The following is a 22468-nucleotide window of genomic DNA, read 5'->3' on the forward strand; positions in this document are numbered from 1 at the left end:
GGCAGGCAGCGAGAGCGGGCAGGCCCGCGCAGGTTGGAGCACGCCGCTCCACCGAGGGGCCCCGGCCCGGCCGCCCCGCGCCCCCGCCCCGGGTCAGCCGTGCTCCGCGTCCCGCTGCCCGCCCGTCCCTCCGGCGGGTGGTGCGGCGGTGGCAGCCAGCACCCGCCCCAGGACTACAGCTCCCAGCATGCGCTGGGGCCCCGTAGGCGGTCTGACCACGGGGTCGCCGCGCAGTGCATGCCGGGAGCTGTAGTTCTGCCCGCCACAGCAGCGCGCATGCGCAGAAGGAGCCGCCATGCCGGAGGTGAAGGCTGCGTTCCAAGAGGTACTGCCCAAGCAAGGTACGTGCAGCGGCCGGGAGGGTCCCCGCAGCCGGCCCGGCCCCGGCGCTCACCCCCAGCCCTTCTCTCCCCTCGCAGGGCAGCTGTCGGTGGAGGACACGGCCTCCATGGTGCTGTGCAAGCCCAAGGTGCTGCCGCTCAAGTCGGTGTCGCTGGAGAAGCTGGAGGCGCTGCGGCGGGCAGCGCTGGAGGCAGCGGCGCGGCAGGCTGAGCAGGCACCGCAGCCTCAGCCCCAGCCGTAGCCCAGGCGCCAGGGAGGGGGCCGGTGCCCTGAGGTGTCCGTGACTCGGAGGTACGCGCTTGTAACGGAGCTCGCGGATTAAAGACTGGCCCAGAGTGAGGGGTGCTGCTGGAGCGGGGAGGCGGCGACCCGTGCCCCGGCGTTCCTCCTGTGGAAGCTTCACTTACCGCTTTCTGGGCTCGCCAGCTCCGACGGGCATCATAGCCCCGGCAGGCGCAGCGCTAGGCCCGGGCGGATTAAGGTGGGGAGGGAGGGCCGTTACACCACCCCATGGCTCCGGTAATGGCTTACCGGGCTGGCTCGGGAGCGGCGGCACTCGTCTCTCCGGCCCTGCCACGGCAGGTCCCGGTGTTGCTGAGCACCCGGAGTCGTAGCACCAACGTGAAAACATGTACGGGAGCAGGAGGGGCTCTGCGCTGTCGATGTAAAGTCTTCCTTGGCTCGGTCTTGTTCTTGAGCAGAGGCACGTTGGCAATACACACACACCAGAGCATCTCTGCTGCACCAGCCTGACTTCTCCTCCCCAGGCACTTTTCTCAACAACATACTTGATAAATACTTTCCATGAGTTGAATTAGTTGGTGCTTTGCTGCAGATTGTCATTGTCATAGAAAAGGGCACAGTTAGATGCACAGCTCACTTGCACACACTTCAGAATGTACAGTTACACTTGTTCCGTTTTGAAAATCAAAGGAGGCAGGAAAAACAGCATCACAAAAAATATTTTTAATATGTTTTACCAGAACTTTTCACTTTTCCAGTTACATAGAAAAAAAAAAAAAAAAGACAAGTTTGGTACACAGGGGCTAAAACCAACCAGTGTTCTCCCCTGGAACAGATGCATTACTCTTATGACCCAACTCCATTTTCTTGGGCTCTTTAAAACAAAGAAACAGCTTTTTTTTTTTCTCCCAAAGCACAGTATTTCTTCAGCAGCAATGGAAATGGGATCACAGCAGCTTAACTTGACCCTTCTATAAAGCTTTGTATAAACAGTGATTTTATGGTGACAACACTGTCCTTGAAAGAGCGAGCTGCAGTCAGACATGGATGCAGATGTGGAATGATTAGGTCATACACATATGGCACTTGAAACGATAGCTTATTGGAAGGCACCACCACAGCAGTGGCCAGTTGTTCTACCAGATGCCCAAAGAAAGAAATTCTTTTCTTTCTGAAATTTATAAAACTATTGAGGAAAAGAAAAAGATTGTACCCAAAACATGTGCTTTTAAAAAAATATGAACTGTGCTAAGCAACTCTTAAATTTGGTACATTATATATGTGTATACATATATACATACACACACCAGAAAAGCATGCGTGTTTGCATATATATATAGATACCTATTTCCCTTTCAACATTTAAGGCTTCAGGAGCTGGTTCTCACATTCAGTAGCTCTCTAGCTTAAGACGACCTCCGTCTCCTTCACTCACAAAACGCTTTCTGCCCCTGCAAGAAAGGGGAAAGTATGATTTTAGTTCACAGTAGTATCACTGCTTTGTTCTTATCACAATTATCTAAGAATCTTCTCTTGGTCACAGAATAACAGAATGGTTTGGGTTGGAAAGGACCTTAAAATCATCCAGTTCCAACCCACCTGCTATAGGCACGGATGCCTCACACTAGACCATGTCACCCAAGGCTCTGTCCAACCTGGCCTTAAACACTGCCAGGGATGGAGCATTCACAGCTTCCTTGAGCAACCCATTCCAGTGCCTCACCACCCTCACAGTAAAGAACTTCTTCCTTATATCTAACCTGAACTTCCCCTGTTTCAGTTTGAACTCAGTTCCCCTTATCCTATCACTACAGTCCCTAATGAAGGCCATCAAATGGAAGACTTGCTCATCCAGCAGTATTACCTAACATTCCTAATCACCGATAAATTACTTAAAATCCATCTGAATCTTGCAGCCAGGTTTATTTGCGAGAAGCTTGTCAAAAATTTCTATTGTCAAGTACTTTCTACTTTGCTCAGCTTTGAATGTTGACACTTGCAAAAGATGCCAAGTTTGAAAGTCTGGGAATGTTGTTTCTACCCCAAACTGAAGTACATAAGCAAGAAATGTCATCCCGCCCCAGTGTATTACTGGTAACTGAAATACAATGAAGCTTTTGTTGCAGTGCTTTCAGCCCTCCCACAACCCAAACCTGCAAAACATTCAGTACCAAAATACTCAAACTCAATTTTCAGCCTGAAGTCCACAAACAGGCTGGTTTGGGTAAAGACACCAACATTTCAAAATCTGAAGTTACCTCAAACTGTCAGGATAGTTTAACAAGCCCAACAAAACATCCAAATAGGAAAATATCTAATAAATAGTATTCCTGATGCATAAAGTTTTGAGTAATAGATTTAACATCATATTTTAAAATTTGCATGTATTCCCCACATGAAATGAAACTCAGAAGGGCTATGTGACCAGTAAGGAGGGAACAGAATACTGATCAGTTACACTTCAAACAGCATTATTTATACTACAGATAAGAAAACAACAACCCAGAAGCACTGTGCAAACCACAGGAGAGATAGGAAGGCATCAGATTGTACAGCTTTTTCCAGATTAAGCGTTCTATACCTTTGACATAAACATTATTAATGGTCTTGTCTTAAAACTCTATTCATGCCGTTTGGCGAGTTTAAACCAATTTTTAATTATTTCTTTTCCCCACTATAGCTCACAGTTTTTCACTGTCAACAACATGGATCGTTGTGACACCTGAAGCTTCCATCTCAGTACTGCACTGATCCCTACCAAGCAGATTAGCAGAACAGAGAAGAAGCAGGCCTTCATTCCCTGGAGGGCACACAGGCCTGCAACAGACTCATTGGAGGCTTATTTTCCTCAACTACTTATCCCATAACAGGATAACCATAACATCTTAATAAACTTTTTACCAGTCCAGCCTTCTGGGTCTCTGTCTGCCATAGTTTCCAGTATCAATCTGTAATACTTTGATCATAAAATCCTGCTTTCTGTTACCTGCAGTGGGGACAAAAAGCAGTGCTTTCACCCATCTACAGTAAAACAAGTACCTTGAAGGACAGAGGTCTCTTAGTGGTTTGGGGATTATTCCAGCCTGAAAGCATTCCTCTACAAACCGCTCAAGCACAGAATAGGAGTGTGGCACATCCAGGTTGATATCTGGGATTTCACAGTAAACTCGTTCATAGCCCTGCAATGTAAGAATTCAGATAATCACCTGGTTATTCCAGGATTTGATTACACAAATACCCTTTGGCACTCTCAGGATTTATTTTTCAGTATGGGTCCATGGACAGTTTCAAGAAGCCTAAATCAGAGCAGCTGCAAGTCAGTGGAATACCATGATACTGCACAGCCACCTATGTACATAAAAGCACCAGCTGAACTTTTATTGTCTTTACAAGTCAGAAATCCAGACAGTACAGAATGGGTATGCTAGCCTGGTCCAGCCACTGTTGCATGAGTAGTAATATAAGGAAGAAGACTTCACTTTTCTTCCATGTAAATAAAGACAACGTGGCCACAAATCTCCACCACCACAGTTTATGCAGTGAGGGAAACACTGGTGACAACCAGAGCTGATTTTATCACTTCCCCCAGCAGTGTGGCTGGGTAAATTCTCACACAAGCCTGCGTGGTACCTGGTTTGCTCTGGGACAGGACTGCTGTCCTGTATTCATACCTAGGATTCCAAGTGTGTGTGTGTGTGTATATATATATACACACACACACACACACACACACACACACACACACACACACACACTTCTGACGTAATTAAGTGGGTCCTCACTGAACTACTGTAATTATGAAGAACTGCTGGATAAAAGGGAAAATTGTATTTAAGCATTTTACTACAAAATACTATGGCATGTAAAATTACTTGTTATAACCATTTAATTGCATAAAAATACTTGAAAAATCTTTGACTGAAGATTCCAAGATTCTGTACCTCACAGTTCTACAGAGAACTGCTGCTTGGAAGTCATTTCTAATTTTTCCAGTTCAGGGCAAGTATTGTACATGTATCAATGACAGATTATTTCTGTGGTATACAGAACAACCATGGAGAATTTAAAAGTGGCAGTCAACCACAAACTGTACTTTAAAGAAGGTAAAAGCGATACAAAATTTTGGAAGACCTTACCCAAAATTCCCTAAACGCTATACTTACTCTTTTCATTTGGTCCACAGTAATGACAGAAGATTTCCAGAGAGATTTCAGCAAATCCAGTATCATTTTAAATGTCTTTTCCCCAGTTGACTCCAAAACCATTACAATGGCCTAAAACAAACAATACAAGTGTTAACTAAAAAGAAAAGAGTGGTTCACGTACATGTCGTGTACAGCATACAAGGTGTAAAAAGTAGTGAGTATGTTGCTATGTTTTCTGGGGAGACAAGCCCAGCTGTTCCACACACACACAATTTCAGTGTATTATTATTTGAAAAGAAAAACTGATGAGTGATTCAGATAAAGATAAAAGGCATGAAAAAACAGAAAGAACTAAAAAGAAGAGCACTGCCTTTCTGGCTCTGCACTGAGAGATCCATGACTATACCCATATGGCTGCTGCAGTACAGATGGCAATTAATTCTATGAAATTAATTTTGTATCTATGATTCTTTTTTGTATCTGTGATTTTAAAGAACTTTTAAATTTACAGATCTGCACAACCCCCATCAACTAAAAAGATTCTGGGTTTCTATTGCGAAGGAATTTTCTAAAACAAGTCAATGTACTGAAAAAAAGAAAATAAAATTGTAGGTTGTGGGTGTTCAGCTTTCCTGGTAAACAACCATCTCCTAATTTGGCAGATAAAAGAGAACAAATGGGAACATCTCCCAGATATAGCAAAGATCTTTCTCTCTTATGGTCTCATTCTGAAATATCTTGGAGCTTTTACAAATGTTCTAGATGGAACAATCCCACCCTAAAAAGGCAGCTCTGCACCTTAACATGAGCAGGTGAATACCCAGTTATCCAAAACTAAAAGGAAACAGACACCAAAACAATGGGGGGTTTTGCTGCTTCTCCTCAGCAGAAAATAAACTGATCTCTTCTTTTTTTAGGAATCTGTAATATCTGAATTCAACTATTTACCCAACAAATAATTTTGGATGTTCCCAGAGTCAGCAGCAGCTTAATTGTTGCACAATGTGCACAACAAACACATACACAAACCATTAACTTTACATTAAACTATTTAGTTATTCAAATAACATCAGAACAAGCAACCTGAGCTTCAGATTCCAGTTAGAATATTTGCATCCCCAAATCCAAACAAAACCAAACCTGTTCATATTACAGACAATTAAAGAGACTCTGATTTCTCCTTACTTCATATACAAGTTCATGGTGAAAATGGGGTACTTCCAGTTCCTGAAGGCAACGTTCAGCTTCCAATACATCTCCAGAAAGCAGATACTCTTTCAGCAGCATATCAATCTATTGGATTTTAAAACAAACATAACAACAAGCACTAATTAGATGTAAAAGCTGTCAACTGTTCTGATAATCTATAACCAGCCCAGCAGCAGGTCAGTGCCTGAAACTTGCTGCTAGTGTTTTTATAAGTGTGATTAAATTCCGATGTTAATTGAGACATTATCAACAACCTGAAACACTGTGTAAGCAAAATACCTATCCATAGTGTTAATACAGACATACAAGCACCACAAACATTGCTTTCTAAGATGCATGTCACCATAAAAGGTTAATAGGGAGCAACTAAGTTTATCTTTTCTCCTGAACTCCTCCTCCTACCATCTGTTACGCTCACAACCCAGAAACTGTAACACAAACTTTTCCTTTAAACCTGCCTATTTCATAGCATGGATCTCTAAACATTCCTGTTTCTTCCTCTCTCTTTTTCATTTATTACTGTGCTTTTAATCCATGATGCCAAATAATAATAATAGTCTATCAAGTTTATCCAGTTTCATCCTGGCTCTTCTAATTATTTCACCATTTTATATTAAAAGCCCTTAAAAAGATAAGTGCTTAAAAGTTTTGTTTAAAGCAGAAATAAATGTATACCTGCAATTGTACTAGCGTGTTCCCACCCTTACGAACATTACAAAATCAACTTAATAGCCTGCATCAGGTTTTAAAAACTACTTTATATAAATAAATTACAATTCTTAAAAAAAAAAAACACAACAAAAAAACCAACCCAAACCCAACACTCAAGACATCATTTTGCTACAGGATATGCTTAATGTCTTCATTCCAAACAAGAGAGGCTTAGACAGACAGCAAATTCCAGAAAGAAGAGTTTTGTAGAAGCAGTTACCTCTTTAACCAGGTGTTTCACAGACTGCTGCCCACCTCCTGACCCCCATACGCTGTCTATACGCTTTCCACCCTTGGTCATGCTCAGCAACACGGTAGCTCGATCCAGTGCAGCTCTAGAAAGCAAAGTTAGTTTGAAAAAGTTATTGCAGAACTTCATTAAAAGGCATCTCTAACCTCCCCCACTGCCATTCCAGTTTGGGCAAAGTGACCAGATCCCTGGTAAGGAGTCAGGGTTAGCAAATCCACAGGAACATCTGGATCAAGCAGCCAGCAAGCCATCTCCCCACATTCTGTCACCTTTTTGGTTATACCATGCTGTGGTCAGGAAACAATTCCGTGATAGCAACACATCTAAATCATCAATACAGAAACTGAAGCATCCTCACAAGAACTTAGTATTTTCTTATTCAGAGGTGGATTATATCCAGGCTCCTCCAAGAATGCAGCTTGGCATGTGTGTCTCAAAAGAGGTTTGAGATGCCTGTCTACTGAAATACTATTTTCTCTTTGGGTCTAAAGAATTATGAAACCTTGACAATTTAAGCCAAAACAGTACTTCAGAAGGCAAGTATGTAGTTGCAAAGAGACAGCATGAACTAGGGAAGTCTGCCAGTTCGTTGAGAAAAGAATGAAAAAGGTGAAAAAAAAAGAAGTTTCAGATCCAGTTAAGCACTATCCAGCTAATGAAGGGACAGTTATCCCAATCCCCATACTGGGAGCTGGCCAATAACAGTAACACTATTCAGCAAGATTTAATGAGCAGAAAAGACCGGCCAAGAAACAGCAAAGGCAGCAAAGCATCCCAAGGGGGGCAGTATTCAGGCTATGGTCCTTCAAAGTGCAGGAGACACTTGTAGAACTGGAAATTTCCAACCCTTGAACCCTCAAGTTAGGCAGCTAAGCATTTCCATTCCTTACAGAAGTAACCAACCATAGCCATTGCAAATGGCACTTCCAGGAGCTAAAAGAGTTCAACAACTTTATAACAAGCTTGAAACATACATTTATGGCGGGGGGGGGGGGGGCAAATAATAAACCATGACTAGTTATTAAAATGTTCCTTTTTGCCAGAGACTGCTCCCTAAGCTTCTCACCCTGACATGGAAAACAATTACATGGAAAACAATTATACTTCTTGAAAAAATAAATAAAGCATTACAGAGAATGTCTGGGAAAGCACTGCATGTGCTTCAAACCTTTATAAGGCAAAACAGTTAATCCCTTGTGTATTTTCACAACATATTTACAGCAGCTGTCCTGATGCTATATTTACTCATTAATCACATTAAAGCTTCTTCTAAAGACAAAACCTTTTATAATCACTTCTTGTTTCAGCTCTTATTTTTCCACCCTCAAACATGAGCTGGACAACAAGCCTGACAAACTGAACTCAAACGTATTCACACATTTTTGAGGTACTTTCAGTACTTCTCCTCTGACCAAAGTCACTCTAGATTTTGGTGTTGTTCTTGTTGCAGACTTTGTGGGTTTCTTTTTTTAAGTTTTAAAATAAGAAGTCATAGCAAGTGACTTCATTTATCCTGAAGTCCTAAATTCCTGATCAGCATCTCTGGCATTTGGAATAGAAAACTGTAGCTATATAGAAAGCAAGAAAGTTACCGAGCTTGGATGCAATCCACAGTGCCTTTGTAGCCATCTATGTAGGTACTGCTTAGAATCCCATCTCCAACAGCTCTAGCAATAAACTGGCCCACCAACTGCAACACAACAGAAGCGGTTTTAATTAGATGTTGAATTTCAAAGCAGTTCTAAGTAGACAATTATAACATGCTTGGGTTTCAGATTTTATTTAAGTAAACCATCTCAAAGTAAAAGCTCAGCCTGAGAAATTAGCAAGGGATTATAAACAGTACAAAAATCCATAGGTATTATTCAAACTAGAGACTGTTTCAGTGCTCTTGATTAATTTTAACAAGATTTTAGAAGAAAAAGCTTTTGACTACAAGCATAAAACTTCATAAATGTACCTGTGGTGCCCTGGGAGAATCCAACACCAATTCAGGTAGTTCTTTAAGCAATCTATCAAATGACTTTTCCACATCAGTTTTGCTTACTACTGTCCCACAAAGGTCGGAGATAAGCTTGGATGTCATTTCCCTGTGACTAGCCTTCCCCTCTAATGCCAGGGAGACAGCCAGCACTGGCACACTGTATTTCATTTCACCAAGATTTAAATCCTTCAGCATCTCCTAAATAAGATTTGAAAAGCACAGATGATTAATATATTATATAAACTTGTAAATACAAGCATCTAAATATCTATGTATATTATGTATTTACATATATGCTTCTGCTCATGTAATTAATATAACTACCGAGGTATTCTTACTGCACGTTTCTTGCCAACATCTCTATACGCTCGTTTACAGCTAACAGAGTAAAGCAGTTAGCAGCTAGATAAAGAAAGAAAAAGGTACTGCACATACCGAAACTTCATTAGTATCTCCATGTTCAAAATACTCCTGTATGATTGGTGTCAAAGTTTTTTCAAATGCTCTTTCATCCAGAGGTAAAACTACAGTTTCATAGACACAGTTCTCCTATTTTAAAAGACAACAAAAGCACATAGCCCTCTTGTAAGCAGTACTGTCTCTTCAAAATGTACCTTCTAAATTCTTAATACTTTATTAGCCTTGGTAGTCAGTATTCTGACAAAAACCATCAGATTATGCCTCTACCATTAGAGTCTGGAAGATGATGGCTAAATGTCATGCTTCTTATATTCTGAATATACTGTTAGCTGAACTCAACTGAAAGGCTGAATTTGCTGTTAAACAATGGTAAACACTCCAAACTCTGTTCCTAGGATCCTGCTGACACCACATAAACGCAGAGATCAAGTGCTTACGTACCAAAGGGAGAACAACAGAAACTCCTGTCCCAGCCCAGCACAAGACTGAGCTGTCAGCACCTTTCCCTGCAAGAGGCACTCCAGTCCTTGACAGCAAGCCTGCCTGTGTTCTCTCTTCCCTAGTGACTGTGTGACCAGACAGGTGATAGCATGTACGATTCAGAGAAAAGGCATTTTCAGAATATTTGTGAGCAAAGACATTCCCTAAGGGGAAAAAAGAATCACACAGCAACTGCCTCCTGTACGACCTGGTCCTGCAGAGTTCTAGCATGAGCAGATTCCCCTGCTGTAATTCAGTTCTCTACTCCTCACAGACTACAGAAGTAACACTTACAGCAATACTACAGATCACAGAAATCTGAACAAAGCAGCTTTCCAACTAGTGCTTATTGGAAAGAAGCTTCCCATGATCAAGAAGTATAGCTTAAGTCCAAAAGCCTATCCTTCCATCACATCAGTCTCTGTTTACACAACCTTAAAAAAGCTGAGCATACAGAAGTTCAATGGAATACTGATTCTTCATTAAACTTTCTTTTAAGGACTCACCAGCTTCATTTCTCATAGCTATCTCTGTTAATGTACAGCACTGAACTGTAGGGGAAAAAAATAGTACTGGAAGGTTCTGACATTCTCACACACCACCCTCTCAGCAGCTATGGCTACAGCAAACAGCCTCTCCTCAAAGGACACCACCATTGCTCTGTTTACATTACAGAGAATTTACTCACGGTCTGACAATTGTATTGATCTTAGATACTTCAGTAACCTGTGTTGGTAATCAGTGTTTCCTCTGTGACTTCATGTTATAAAGCACCCTTTGCCCAATGAGCTTTACTTCCCTCCCCTCCTTCTGCCCCCAATAATCACTGTAAGGTACAATCTTCCAAAACATACCCTAAATAAATACCTGTAAACAAAATATCCAGGCTATCAACTTTGCACCAGTTTGAAGTGTTTATACCAAGTAGATACAAAACATTGGGACGGTTGGGAATATAAGGGAGAGAAAAAAAATCTACAAACGATATTTCCCCCTACTAAACCTACTTGACTCACTCTGTGTCACATTTTTAATGTAGTGCTGTGCTCTATTGCAAACAGGCACCGCAACATACACCTCTTTGAGAGCCAAAGTGAAAACAACACCTAGGAAAAGGCTGCTGGCTAACCAGGCACAAAAAGAGGGTTTGGGGGGTAAGATTTGTGACTATTACACCATGACACTTCTACACCAGCTGTCTTTAACTAGACATAATCCACTCCTGAACATAAAACAGGCATCTAGTACAGTCAGCGTGACATGCATATAACTCACAAGGTCAAACTGCCATTAACATGAGAGCAACTGAAATCAATAAAGGAAATAAAAAACAACCCTGCAAAGAAATTATTTGCCTACCTGGTCATCATCATAATTAGGATCCTTAATATCTACTTCTTCCACATCATACACTTGACCTGGTGTTCCCCAAACTCCTTTACCACCTGCTCCACCTGGCAAAACATGTGACAGTAAGCAAGAACCACCAGCTTACAAAGAATACTTCTGAGTTCAACCCAACTTTCTCTCACTTAAGAGTGATGTATATACACTGAAAAGTGTGCTTTTATCACATGTTCCCACTTCAGCAACCACTTTCCACTATGATACTAGAAGCGGTATAAAACTGCACAAGAACTGCTAAAGGCTGAACTCTGTACCTTGAAATCTAACCATGCTTTACGGCTGCATTAATAGCCCTGTGAACCACCAACAGTTCAAGTCTGCATATTAAATTTGTGAAGAGAGAAGTTAATGGATGATACACATACCAAATTTTCTGATAAAAATGTCACCTATTATTGGCTTCTATCACCACCTACTGCCTAACATAAAGAACCAAACACCTGCACAGAGACTGTGGGCTATGAAAATGATTCCCAGTAGAAAAATAATACTATGTTTAGGACAGAATCTTTATCATGCTACTCTCTTTGCTAAGCTACACCAACCTTTCTTTGGTAGACCTCTTCCCTTTCCAGACCGGGATCTCCTGTCCAGGAGTTTCCCCTTTGGGCTCGTTGGTGCAGCTCCAACCTTCAGCGTCTCTCCATTGTCACTAACAGAGTCTCCTCTCCCAGAATCTCTGGAAGAATTCTTCCTCAAGCGTCTCTTTGCTTTAGCATTTATTTTGGCCTCAGTAATTGAAGTTGCAGGAATCCAATTTCCATTGATTTCAGTCTTTCGTTCCTCAGACCCACCATTTTCTTCATCACCGGAAAATGGAGCATCACTTAGATTCTCAAGTTCTTAAAAAGGAGACAGAGAAAAAATCTGATATAAACAGTATTATGTTAGAATACCAAAACATGCTACATTTAAAATGGATTACAATATTAAACAAAGCTCTTATTTCCAACAGCATTAAGGCAAATAATGTTAACTTTGAAGTATGTCTGCACATCACAGTCATAAGGAGTTCCTTATTCCCCCACACAAACCATCCACAATCTAAAGAGAACATATGTCAAGAGTTGGAAAGCAAATGAAGAAACCATTTATAAACAGGTAAACCACAGAAAACCCCACCCTTGTTAAACAAAAACTATCAGAAGTCCTCAGTGCAGAAGCTCCAAGTACCTAATTCTCACTTCACCCACTCAGCTTGATTTAAACACAAACAAAACTGCCAATACAGTAAGTTCTGTAAGAAGTCAGTAATGTTAACAGACTAGTCAATACCGTGAAATTCATCTCCTAAATCATCAACCAACATCCTCCCCACTGAGGGAATTTCAAATACAGTTCAATAGCTGGTAAAGCAGTAATTTAGACTTACAGGAATACAAACCCATCATTATTTTTATTTTTTTTGTGTTTTAAGTTATAAAAGAAAAAAGCTGTTTAATCCAAAGGGTAGGGAGTTCAGTAACAAAGACTCAGAGAATAAAGTCTTTTGAAACTCTACTCTGCTCTCCTGAGACCTCACTCGGAGAACTGTGTACAGTTCTGGTGTCCTCAACATAAAAAGGACATGGAACTGTCGAAACAAGTCCAGAGAAGGGCCACGAGGATGATCAGGGGACTGAAGCACCTCCCGTATGAAGATGGGCTGAGAAAATTGGGGCTGTTCAGCCTGGAGAAGAGAAGGCTGCATGGAGACCTCATAGCAGCCTTCCAGTATCTGAAGGGGGCTTATAGGGATGCTGGGGAGGGACTCTTCATTAGGGACTGTAGTGACAGGACAAGGAGTAACAGGTTCAAACTTAAACAGAAGTTTAGACTGGATATAAGGAAGAAGTTCTTTAATGTGAGGGTGGTGAGGCACTGGAATGGGTTGCCCAAGGAAGCTGTGAATGCTCCATCCCTGGCGGCGTTCAAGGCCAGGCTGGACAGAGCCTTGGGTGACATGGTTTAGTGGGAGGTGTCCCTGCCCGTGGCAAGGGAGCTGGAACTGGATGATCTTAAGGTCCTTTCAAACCCTAACTATTCTATGATTCTATGAAAGAGTGTGATCTCCCTTCTCTATGGATTGCCCCTCAGTGTAGCTTCTATCAAGATGGTTTCTAAAATGGCCATGGTTTGCTTCCTAGAGCAATCATATAATAGGTTTGTTTCATATAGAGTAGCTCTGTTCAATACCCAACAAAACACTCTCTCACAACTTGAGGAACTTGCAGTTGTCTCAGAGCACCGGAAAGTGCAACCATTTCACTCTTTCAGGAAGTGAATGCACATTTAAAATTTGGATCTAAAGTCTTCTGTTTCACAAAGGTAGGATGTCCCCCACCTGAGCCATGTGATTCAGTAGAATGTCTTACTGACTGCATTATAAGCAAAAGTCTTCGTAAGCTCTTCTTACCCTTTTTAACCCATCAAGATAGAAAAACACCCCTGGAGAACTATTTACTTCCCAGTTAGTACCCTGGCTGTTCTTGAAATTTGTAAAACACACAAAGGGCACAGCCTCAGCTCTGTTACACAGCCCTTCTTTTCTTGAGGATTCAGTGGAGCCTCAAAATACAAACTACAGCCCCAAACCTAGGAAGTGCTGTGATGAGGCACACAGAGAAAGCTGCTTTTCCAGCTGTGCCAAGCCTGCTTTACAGAAAAGCTGACTGTCATAAACCCAGAATATGAAGAGCATTTTGAATTTGTATTTTAACTTAGCTAAATGTATTACTTCACCATGCCAATACATTCTCATTAGCAATGTTCAGTTGGCAACACTTCTCAGAACTGTTTTTTCATCCAAAACAGGTTCATGAAGAATTGTTTTGAAAGCAAAGTGCACTAATAAAACATTTCCAACCTCAAAGTATGTACCTATATCAAAGGGGATAGTACAGTACAAAATGAAGAAAGTTTGATGCAACTGCCTCCTTCCTGATCAAAGAAGCAACATTTAGATATTAGTGTTCACAGATGTGAATGCTATAGCTGAACAATAATGCAGCCATTCCAGTTTAAGCTTCATTTTTCCACTCATTACTCCCACAAAAGCATTCCTTTTACGCTTGTAGCAAGCTAAAAAAGAAAAGCATGTACCACGTCCAGGGAAAGATTTGCCACAACAGGCTTTCTCAGTTTGTCTAACATTTTAATAAAACAATGAGAGATTTCCATAAAGCTAGCAGAGAGGGTGAAAAAAAAAAAAGGCAAAGCCAAACAGGTTTCCTTCCTCTCATTCCCTGGGGAGATGCCATCAACACACTCAGAAAAATGAATTTAAGTTCTTCTTCATGTCCACTCTCCCATGATTTTTTCCAGTTTAGACCTGCCATCTGGCCCTCCAGGAACTACACTTCTCAGTGAGCACTTACTTCCCAGTTTCTAAACAAAATGGCCAGCCATTAACACAAGCCAGTCCTGAATGTGGTGACCCTTACAAGGGGAGGCTACAGTCCAACCTCCTTACACAATCCTGACCTCAGGTTCAAAGACTAAAGGAAATCCTACACAGGAAACATCCAGCCCCTAAGACTTTGTATTTCTCACTGCATTACTAAACTAGTTTTTTATATAACACTATTGCTTCCAGCTGCAACCTCTTTCTTCATAGTAATATAAACAACTGGCCCTCCACCATTAGTAACCTCACTGGGCTGAGAAAGAATAGGTTAAACAGATGTGGTAGCATAAAAAGTACACAAAAAATGATGCAGATCTTCTTTCTCCTTCATATACACATACATAAGCAATAACAGAGTCATATGAAGACTTTGCTTACTATCTATCAAAAGTTATCCAAATTTCTCTTATTACCCTGATACCTCGCAGGCATCCTTAAAACCCATGCTCTTCTGGTGTCACCTAACTAACAAAGCATCCAGCAAGTACCTACCTACACACTGATTTCATTTGACCAAATTAGGTCAGTTTAGATATCTAGCAGTTTCCCCAACTATAATCCAACTATAACTCTATAATGCTGAAAAGCAATAGATCTACATTAAGCTAATTAAGGTTCAAAATAAGAGGTCAGATGGAGCATGTGGCCTCTTCAACTGCATTACATACCATTTTAACACATATATGGTTCCCCCCCCCAAAAAAAAAACCAAACCTTTAAAAGCTACAAAACCTCCTAGGTACAAGAAGGTCAGTGCAGATCATCACAACCCTTGGAAGACACAGAAAAGCACATGAAACTCTATTAACTTGACTAAACATCATAAAAGGCATCTGCAATATGCACGAACTAGTCAATTTCAGTTCAATCTTTTAACACATACTCAGTACCTTTTCCCATGGCAGCCCACTTCCACTTCAAGCCTCTCATCATTTATTTTCTCTAACTTTAAACTTAATAGCTACATAAAAGCAGAATTTGTACCTTTCAAATGTACCTACGCGTCTTACTTTTGAGTTTATTCTTTTCTTCACACTAGGACTACATGAAGTCAGATGATAAGGAGTCCATAGTCACTATTATTTATTAAGAAATGTTAACTTCATGATTTTAACAGTTTTTGAAATCAATGTAATCAAGCAGGATACTCTGGTATATAACCGAATTCTGCAAATTTCTGGTGAAGATTTTTTAACAAGCATTGTTAAAACATTAAGAGGTAATAAATTCTTTCTACAGAGAACTCTTCAGGTCAGCAATTTTAAGTAAAAAAACTCTGAAAATATTACTTACCTGTGGGGGTGGTAGTAATGTGGTCCTTTTCTAGTTCCATAGCTCCTTAACAGAACTGACTGTGAAATGTAAAGTCTTCAATGCTTTTCTTCCAAGGCCTAAAGAGAAACAGAGAAGCTTAGGGGAAGAAAAGCACTAGACCATATTTTATAGTAAAAAGCTGCAAAGGCTTCATTCACAAAATAAAAAAAAAACAAAAAACAAACCAACCTGGTTTTGGATTGTAAGTTATAATTAACTATTAGCAACCATTAAAAATTTCCTGGTAAGGCAAACGGTGCAACATGAGACAGAACTACCCTCAAACACACCTATCTAAGCCTAGATGTCCTAGCAGCTGTCAGTTCTGTTGCTTATAAAGGAGCCACCAGGAGAAAAGCCCTCTGTATGCAGCTTTTTTTCGTTGATAAAAGCCATCTCTATCAACTTAGACTGTTCTATTCTGCAAAGTGATAATCTATATGAGCATACAGTATCAGTGTTACAATTACATCCACAACAGAAATGTTCTTCACATGAACTATACTGATAAAATGGTACAAATTTATCAAGTTCATACCAGCCCTTAGAACACAAGCATTCCTCCCTCAAGGACACAGTCTTTAAACTTTACTGTATGTGTACATACAGCTGCCAAACTTTCACATCTTGCTTCTGCAACACCCTTCAAACACTCCTCACAACCACCATTCAATCTGCAAGGGATAAAGTTCAACACTCTCTCCCTCCTCCAAGCAGCTACTAATCTACAAACTACCCCATGTCATTATGAAGAGATGGCATCATCCATCTTTCCTTCATGTACACAAAAAATTAAGCAGCCCCAGAATTCCCCATACACTTTCTCACCTGCAAGACTTTCACAGATCACTTGTAGTCCTGTGAATATTACAGGCATTTGTCTGCCCTGTAGGAATGCAGTGGCTCTTTTTTGCTCCCTTTTTTCTCCCCCTTTTTTTCCCTTTGCTGCCCTGAAGACAGTTTCCCATTTGTGACACCAAGTAACAGTGCTCCCTTCCCCTCCTCTTCCCTTGTTTTCCTCTGGTATGGCCACTTGCCTACCACAGACCCATTAACTGCAAATGATTCATCACAGACCGTTGGCAATAAAAAAACCTCATCTAGGGCACAGTACCAAGCTGTCACGACCGTGTATTTCATAACAGCAACCCAAACAGTTAACAGCTTTGTGTAATAACAAGTCCTCCCTTGCACCACAACACTACTTTTTAATAAACATTTTCCTGAGTTACCTCAACCGATCATTCAGGAGTTCTCAAGTGGTCCCAGTCACCGTTGGTTGAGAGATTTTGTTTTCCTGTATGGATCTCAGTCTAATCTGAGCAAACTACCTTGTAAGAACAGTTTTATTCTTTGTAGTGGAATGTTCCATCAGTTGTCCACCTCTTTGAAAAAGAAGACAAAGGACAAAAACCTGTATTAAATAACAATCATGATTTCATCATTTGTAATCAAGACCTAAATTTAAAGTGGAGAAATACTTCTTCCATATAAGATCCCAGTTGAAATTCTCAGCCTATGGCAACGTAGTAAGTAACACCACAACTTTCATATGCTGTCTTTTTGACACTCAGCACCCTGTTTCGTCTGTGATGAGGATGATGGAATAACCAGGCTTTACAATTCATTTTGTCATACTGATCAGGAGAGACACTCTCAATTTAGCAACGCAGTCTCTCATTAACTCAAGCCAACAGGTCTGCTGGGGCTTCAGGATGCTGCTATTTATTACTATAGCAAAACCACCATCACTTCGTATTTTTCATAGTTATGACAGTTACAACCCTGAGCCACCAATCAACTACAGAACACAATTTGAAAATATGCATTAAAAACATCAGAATAAATAGCCCCAAAATTTCATGTCAAAGGAAATAACACAGGAACAAAATGGACAGAATTCAAGTACCTATAACATAAGAATGCTGCAAGAGACTACGATTAAGCACTGATACAAACAGCACTTCTAAAACAGTTCAGGAGACTAGGGTTATTTCCTGAATCTCTGAAAACCACTAATAAAATATACTCAGCTGTGCTCACCACCACTGCACATACTAAGCAATTCTACCACAGCAGGTAAACAGCATCAAATTAATATTTAAGAACAAAACACACTGCAGAAGAAAGCTTCCAAAACTTATCAAGACCGTACACCCATACAAAACACCCCTGAGGAACTTTCACACAGCTTACACCATTTTTCTCATCTCCTTAACATTAAGCAACCCTCCTCCCATCACCAACGCTTTAGAGACCTGCAAACACGGGCTGTTCTGAGGCCACAGCAAGTATAACCAGGTAAGGCTGAGCTACCCGTACAAAACCCGTGCCGCTGGAAGAAATCGATGGCGGAGCAACTCCGGCCCTTAAGAGAGGGCGTGACTGAGAGCCAAGGCCGAAGGGAGCACAGGGCCCTACCGCCGAACACCCGCAGGGCAGCACAGGCCCGACGCGCGCCCACCACGCCCGGCTGCTGCCTGAAAGCACCCGCACCTCACGGAACGCGCCCGCAGCAACACTGACACCGACGCGGGGGCTCGATGCGCGGCTGCCACGGCCGAAGAGCGCGGGGCGGGGGTCAGTCAAGAGGAGCGGCCCCCTCAACGGCGGCACCCACGACCTGGCCACCCCCGCCACGCACCCCGCAGGGAAGAGGAGGAGGACGCAGGGCCAGGCCGGGCCGTGTCCCCTCAGAGGCCGCCCGCTGAGGCCGTTACCGGCGGTGCTCGCTCCCGCGGCACGGCCCCGCCCCCCTCCGCGGCCGCGCGCACACCCTTGCCTGCTTGTTGTTGTTTTCTTCCTCCCCCCAGCGACACGGCCGCCAGCGCCGCCGCCGATTGGCTGGTTCCCGCCTGCCGCCGCAGCCAATCGGCAGGCGGGGATGGCGGTGGGAGGGGGACGGGAGGGCGGTCAGCCCTCAGGAAAAGGAGTGAGGGGAGAGAGGGCGAAACCATCGCGGGCGTGTCGGGGGGGGGAGAGGGGGGGAGCCGGAAGGAGCCACTCGTGCAGGGAGGGGAGCAGGGGGCCGCGGCCTGTGAGGAGAGTGGCGGTTGTTCCTCGTTCACCGGGGGGATGCTGCCCCTTGGTGCCGGAGGGAGCATGAGACAAGCGGCGAAGCTTGGCTCCTTCCTCCTCCGGCCCTGTGGCCCCTTGGTACCTGGTGGTTGAAATGAAGCTGCTTTACGCTGCGTAGATGGGTGAGGAATTGTCTCTGGGGCTGTCCCGCACGCACCGGACCCGCACCTAACATTGCCCTGTACAACATTACCCCCGTCCGCCCACAAAAGTGTGCCTGGTCATCATATCCTGACTTCTTAACCTTCAGGAGGATCAGTAGTGGCAGTTAGCAACGCCCTTGACCGGCTTTAGGCCAGATCTGACACGATGAACGCCAGGATGTGGGAGAGCTGTGAGGGGATGTCTGGGTGTTTGCAGTGACAGACCTGAGGAAACCCTGACAGCTCTGCTTGCCTCCTCTTCAACATCGTGTCCTCCTCCGTTAAGAAGAAATCTATTTTCTGCACCAAAACCATCATAGGAATAATGTGCTACCTCTGCTTTGTGTTGCTAACATGGGGATCTTTTACTCTCTCTTCACACAAGACCCCCCTGTATTCTCTTCATTGGGTGTCATTTGGGCAGGAGGACTGGGAAACACTGCAACTGGCCCACAGTTGGCAAACAGGATACCTGCTGCCCGGCCATCCAAATAATGGGCTGCAGCCACCTCACACACTGCTGGAACTCAAACCCAGTGCAGATTCAGCTAAACCAGCCATACCCACCTACAACCTTCCAAACTTTCTGCCTTAGTTTAGTTTACATTGACCCTGTTTATTCTATATGAACTGCCTGAGGCCAGACACCTAATTAGAGACAAGAGTCTCTCATGTATTTTGCCTCCATTCACAGTTTCTCCTAAAAACTCAGCTAACCCTTTGTTTCTCTCTGTAATTTTTCACTCTGGAGAGCCCAAGCAAAAGCAGTCCAGTGATATGAGCAAAGCAAATACAGATCCCTTTTGCTTTAGTACTTTTGCACTGCAGAATATTTCAACTGCCAACAAGAGAATCCTCCTCAGTTAATAGATGATGGCTTGAATTTTATAGTACTTTTACATATTTTTCCAGTACAATTTACTCCAAATCAGTGTACTTTTGACTGAAATAAGAGCCAAACTTTCCTTGTATAAGAGCCTCTGATTTAATTTACTGGCCCAGTTCTGCATGAGTTGTCAAAACTTGGTTTAAGAATTAAACCAACAGTGATCTGTTAAAAGAATGTGCAGCACAATTGCTGTATTTTTAATGATAATTACTTTCCCAATCAGGCAAAAGACAGAAAGAAAACCTTTCTTGTTCATGAAGACACTAAGTTGCAGACATTTTCAAGTCAGGACACTTCAGCATGCTCACACAGGACTTCTTTCATATGCAACCTAGAGGCAGCCTCAAAAGATGTTGTTTCCCCATCAATCAAAAAGTAATATCTCATTTGTTCTATGTACCTCCATTGCATGTACCAAGCAAACAGATCATGGGATCCAGCTTCCCTTGCAAGCCAGAAAAAGGGCTTTACAAATGTTTTTCAGTGAAGGGGAAATAGGTGGCAGAGAAACTGAAACAAAACTAACCAGAACCTGCACCAGAGAAGATGCCACAAAATACCAAATCAGTGCATCATGCCAGTTATACATTTTAAAGCACCCTGGAAAACTGCTAGAGGATTTTCTGGTAAAATTTAGGACTGGATCACTTCCAAGAGGCCCAAAAGCTGGGTCAGTGATCAAAAGAAGATTAAAACCCCTGAACCATCCAGCATACTTCCAGATAAGAAAATGATGTGGTTTTCCTTTCTTCTGCTGAATTTCTTTATTAGCAGCTGGGTTATTAATCACTGAAAATCTAGTCTAGATTTGACTGTGCATATTATCTGATCTGTAATACACTGTGACCTGAAAAGGGTCTGATGTGCATGACAGATTTTTTGTATTTTTCCATTGTTATCAACCAGTCTGCTCAAAGATATCACCTCTTTTTGCCTTTCTAACCTCAAAACCACCTGCAATATTATAAAGACAGCTGATCATATGCTGATCTCTGAGCTGTAGAGCCCTGCTTCCTCTCTCCCAGCCTCCCTCCCCCAGCCATATTAATAGCAAACATCCCACCAAAATCCTCATAAAAACAAAAGAGCAGATTTTCTCCTCACATAGAAAAAGAAACCACCCTCTTTTGACCATTTCTGGCCAATTTGCAGCTTGAGACAACCCATGCGGGCTGTGCAGCTCAGCATCCTCTCCGCAGCACCTGCATCCCGGGTTTACCTGCACCCAGGACCTCCTCCGCTCCAACCTGTGCCAAGGGGGACCCGCCAGCAGCTCCCACCCTTAACGCCGCCAGTCACCTGGAGCAGAATGCTTGCACCGAGGCGAGCAGGTCACTTTCTAGCTGCCTGCCTTCCTTCCTTCCTTAGAGCCTGCTGGGTTGTTTTCAAACTCTCCCCTCCCTTTCTCACATGCTGGCCAAGCCCTCTTGTAACACCCAGGGGAGGAATCCATTGGCTGAAGTTCCCCAAAACACGTGGAGCAGCCCTTCCCCCTATCCAATCTCTAGTTCACAATAGACACAGGGTGTCTCCAGGCTGCCCTGGACAGTTTGCTGCTGGCCTTTGCTTTTCATCAAGGTTTATCTGAGCTGCAGCTGCCATGACTCACACAGGTCCCTGACCTCCAGCACCGAAGAGAGCAGAGAAGAGCAGAGAGAAATGGTGTTGGGTTAGAAACATCACAGATCATTCTCATTGCGCTCCCCTGGCTGTGGGTTTCTCAAAGTTTTACTTTCTGTTTTAAATATTTTCGATAGGCAGCATCTGTGCTCCTGACACCTCAGCAGTGCTGTTTGATTACAGTCGAGTCTGTTACTGTGCCACTTGGAATATAAATTGCCACACATAATGCACACGGCAAAAAATGTATCGTATCTGTTAAATCAATCTGCTCTGTTCAGTTGCCTGTCTCTTGGCCTTCTGCTTTCTCTTCCTTCAGCCTACTTTTATTTTTGCATCTTCTGCAAAGGTGCCTTCATAAAATGAACTGCAAGCACAGCAATCCCATTCTTCAGGAGGCAGCGTCAGCCCCAGGTTGAAAGGATAGTAAATCATGCCTTTGCTGTTTTTTAATGCTCAGTAATTAGAGTTGCTTTTGAACATCCTCCTGCAGCTCCATCCATGAGCTGGGAACAGGGCTGTGCTGCAGACCTGTGTGTGCAGTGCCTGTCAAGACTGGGAACCCTTTGGAGGGGTGGAAGGGGGTCACCATACGGTTGCCTGAACATGGAGACTGAAGTGTCACCCACTGTGATGGCTTTGGATAGCACTTTCCCAAACCGCAGCTTGCCTGTCTTTGTTGTGGCTTTCCAGGACTTGCCCCTCACATTGCACAAAAAGCCTTCCCTCTTCACATTTCTGAGTACACCCTTCTGGCAGAAGTGTTAGAATTGGGTTTGCTCTGTAAAACTGTTCCAGGCATGTCTCCTCTGTGCTGCAGTTGTCATCTGTTCATTCTTGCCTTAACA

General features: G+C 42.8%; 2 protein-coding genes across 9 annotated transcripts; one reads left to right on the forward strand and one right to left on the reverse strand.

Moving 5' to 3' along the window:
• The first annotated feature begins 185 nt into the window (after positions 1–185).
• Positions 186–3493, forward strand: BBIP1 (BBSome interacting protein 1). Of its 2 annotated transcripts, XR_009744349.1 has the most exons (3): positions 186–341; positions 420–633; positions 3266–3493. XR_009744349.1 is itself a non-coding variant. In XM_061458797.1 (2 exons), the coding sequence occupies exons 1-2, from the start codon at positions 296–298 to the stop codon at positions 581–583; spliced, it is 210 nt and encodes a 69-aa protein (XP_061314781.1). In that variant the 5' UTR covers positions 186–295; the 3' UTR covers positions 584–677. The 2 variants fall into 2 exon arrangements, 1 of the variants encoding a protein (XP_061314781.1); XM_061458797.1 differs by lacking the exon at positions 3266–3493 and having other exon boundaries at positions 420–677.
• PDCD4 (programmed cell death 4) lies at positions 1294–21417 on the reverse strand. Of its 7 annotated transcripts, none has more exons than XM_061458785.1 (13): positions 21300–21417; positions 17123–17275; positions 15870–15967; positions 11737–12033; positions 11144–11238; positions 9320–9433; positions 8861–9082; positions 8493–8590; positions 6871–6985; positions 5916–6023; positions 4749–4859; positions 3625–3764; positions 1294–2036 (listed from the first exon to the last, which is right to left on the reverse strand). In XM_061458785.1, exons 3-13 carry the CDS (start codon positions 15907–15909, stop codon positions 1976–1978), a joined length of 1401 nt encoding a protein of 466 aa, XP_061314769.1. In that variant the 5' UTR covers positions 15910–15967; positions 17123–17275; positions 21300–21417; the 3' UTR covers positions 1294–1975. The 7 variants fall into 7 exon arrangements, with proteins under 7 accessions (XP_061314769.1, XP_061314773.1, XP_061314774.1 ...); XM_061458789.1 differs by having other exon boundaries at positions 17222–17275; positions 21300–21358; XM_061458790.1 differs by having other exon boundaries at positions 17222–17275; positions 21220–21340.
• Positions 21418–22468: the final 1051 nt, after the last annotated feature.

Source organism: Pezoporus flaviventris, unplaced genomic scaffold, assembly GCF_033815535.1.
Source record: "Pezoporus flaviventris isolate CSIRO_AGI_PZ_B2104156 unplaced genomic scaffold, CSIRO_AGI_Pfla_v1 ptg000029l, whole genome shotgun sequence".
Taxonomy (NCBI): Eukaryota; Metazoa; Chordata; class Aves; order Psittaciformes; family Psittacidae; genus Pezoporus; species Pezoporus flaviventris.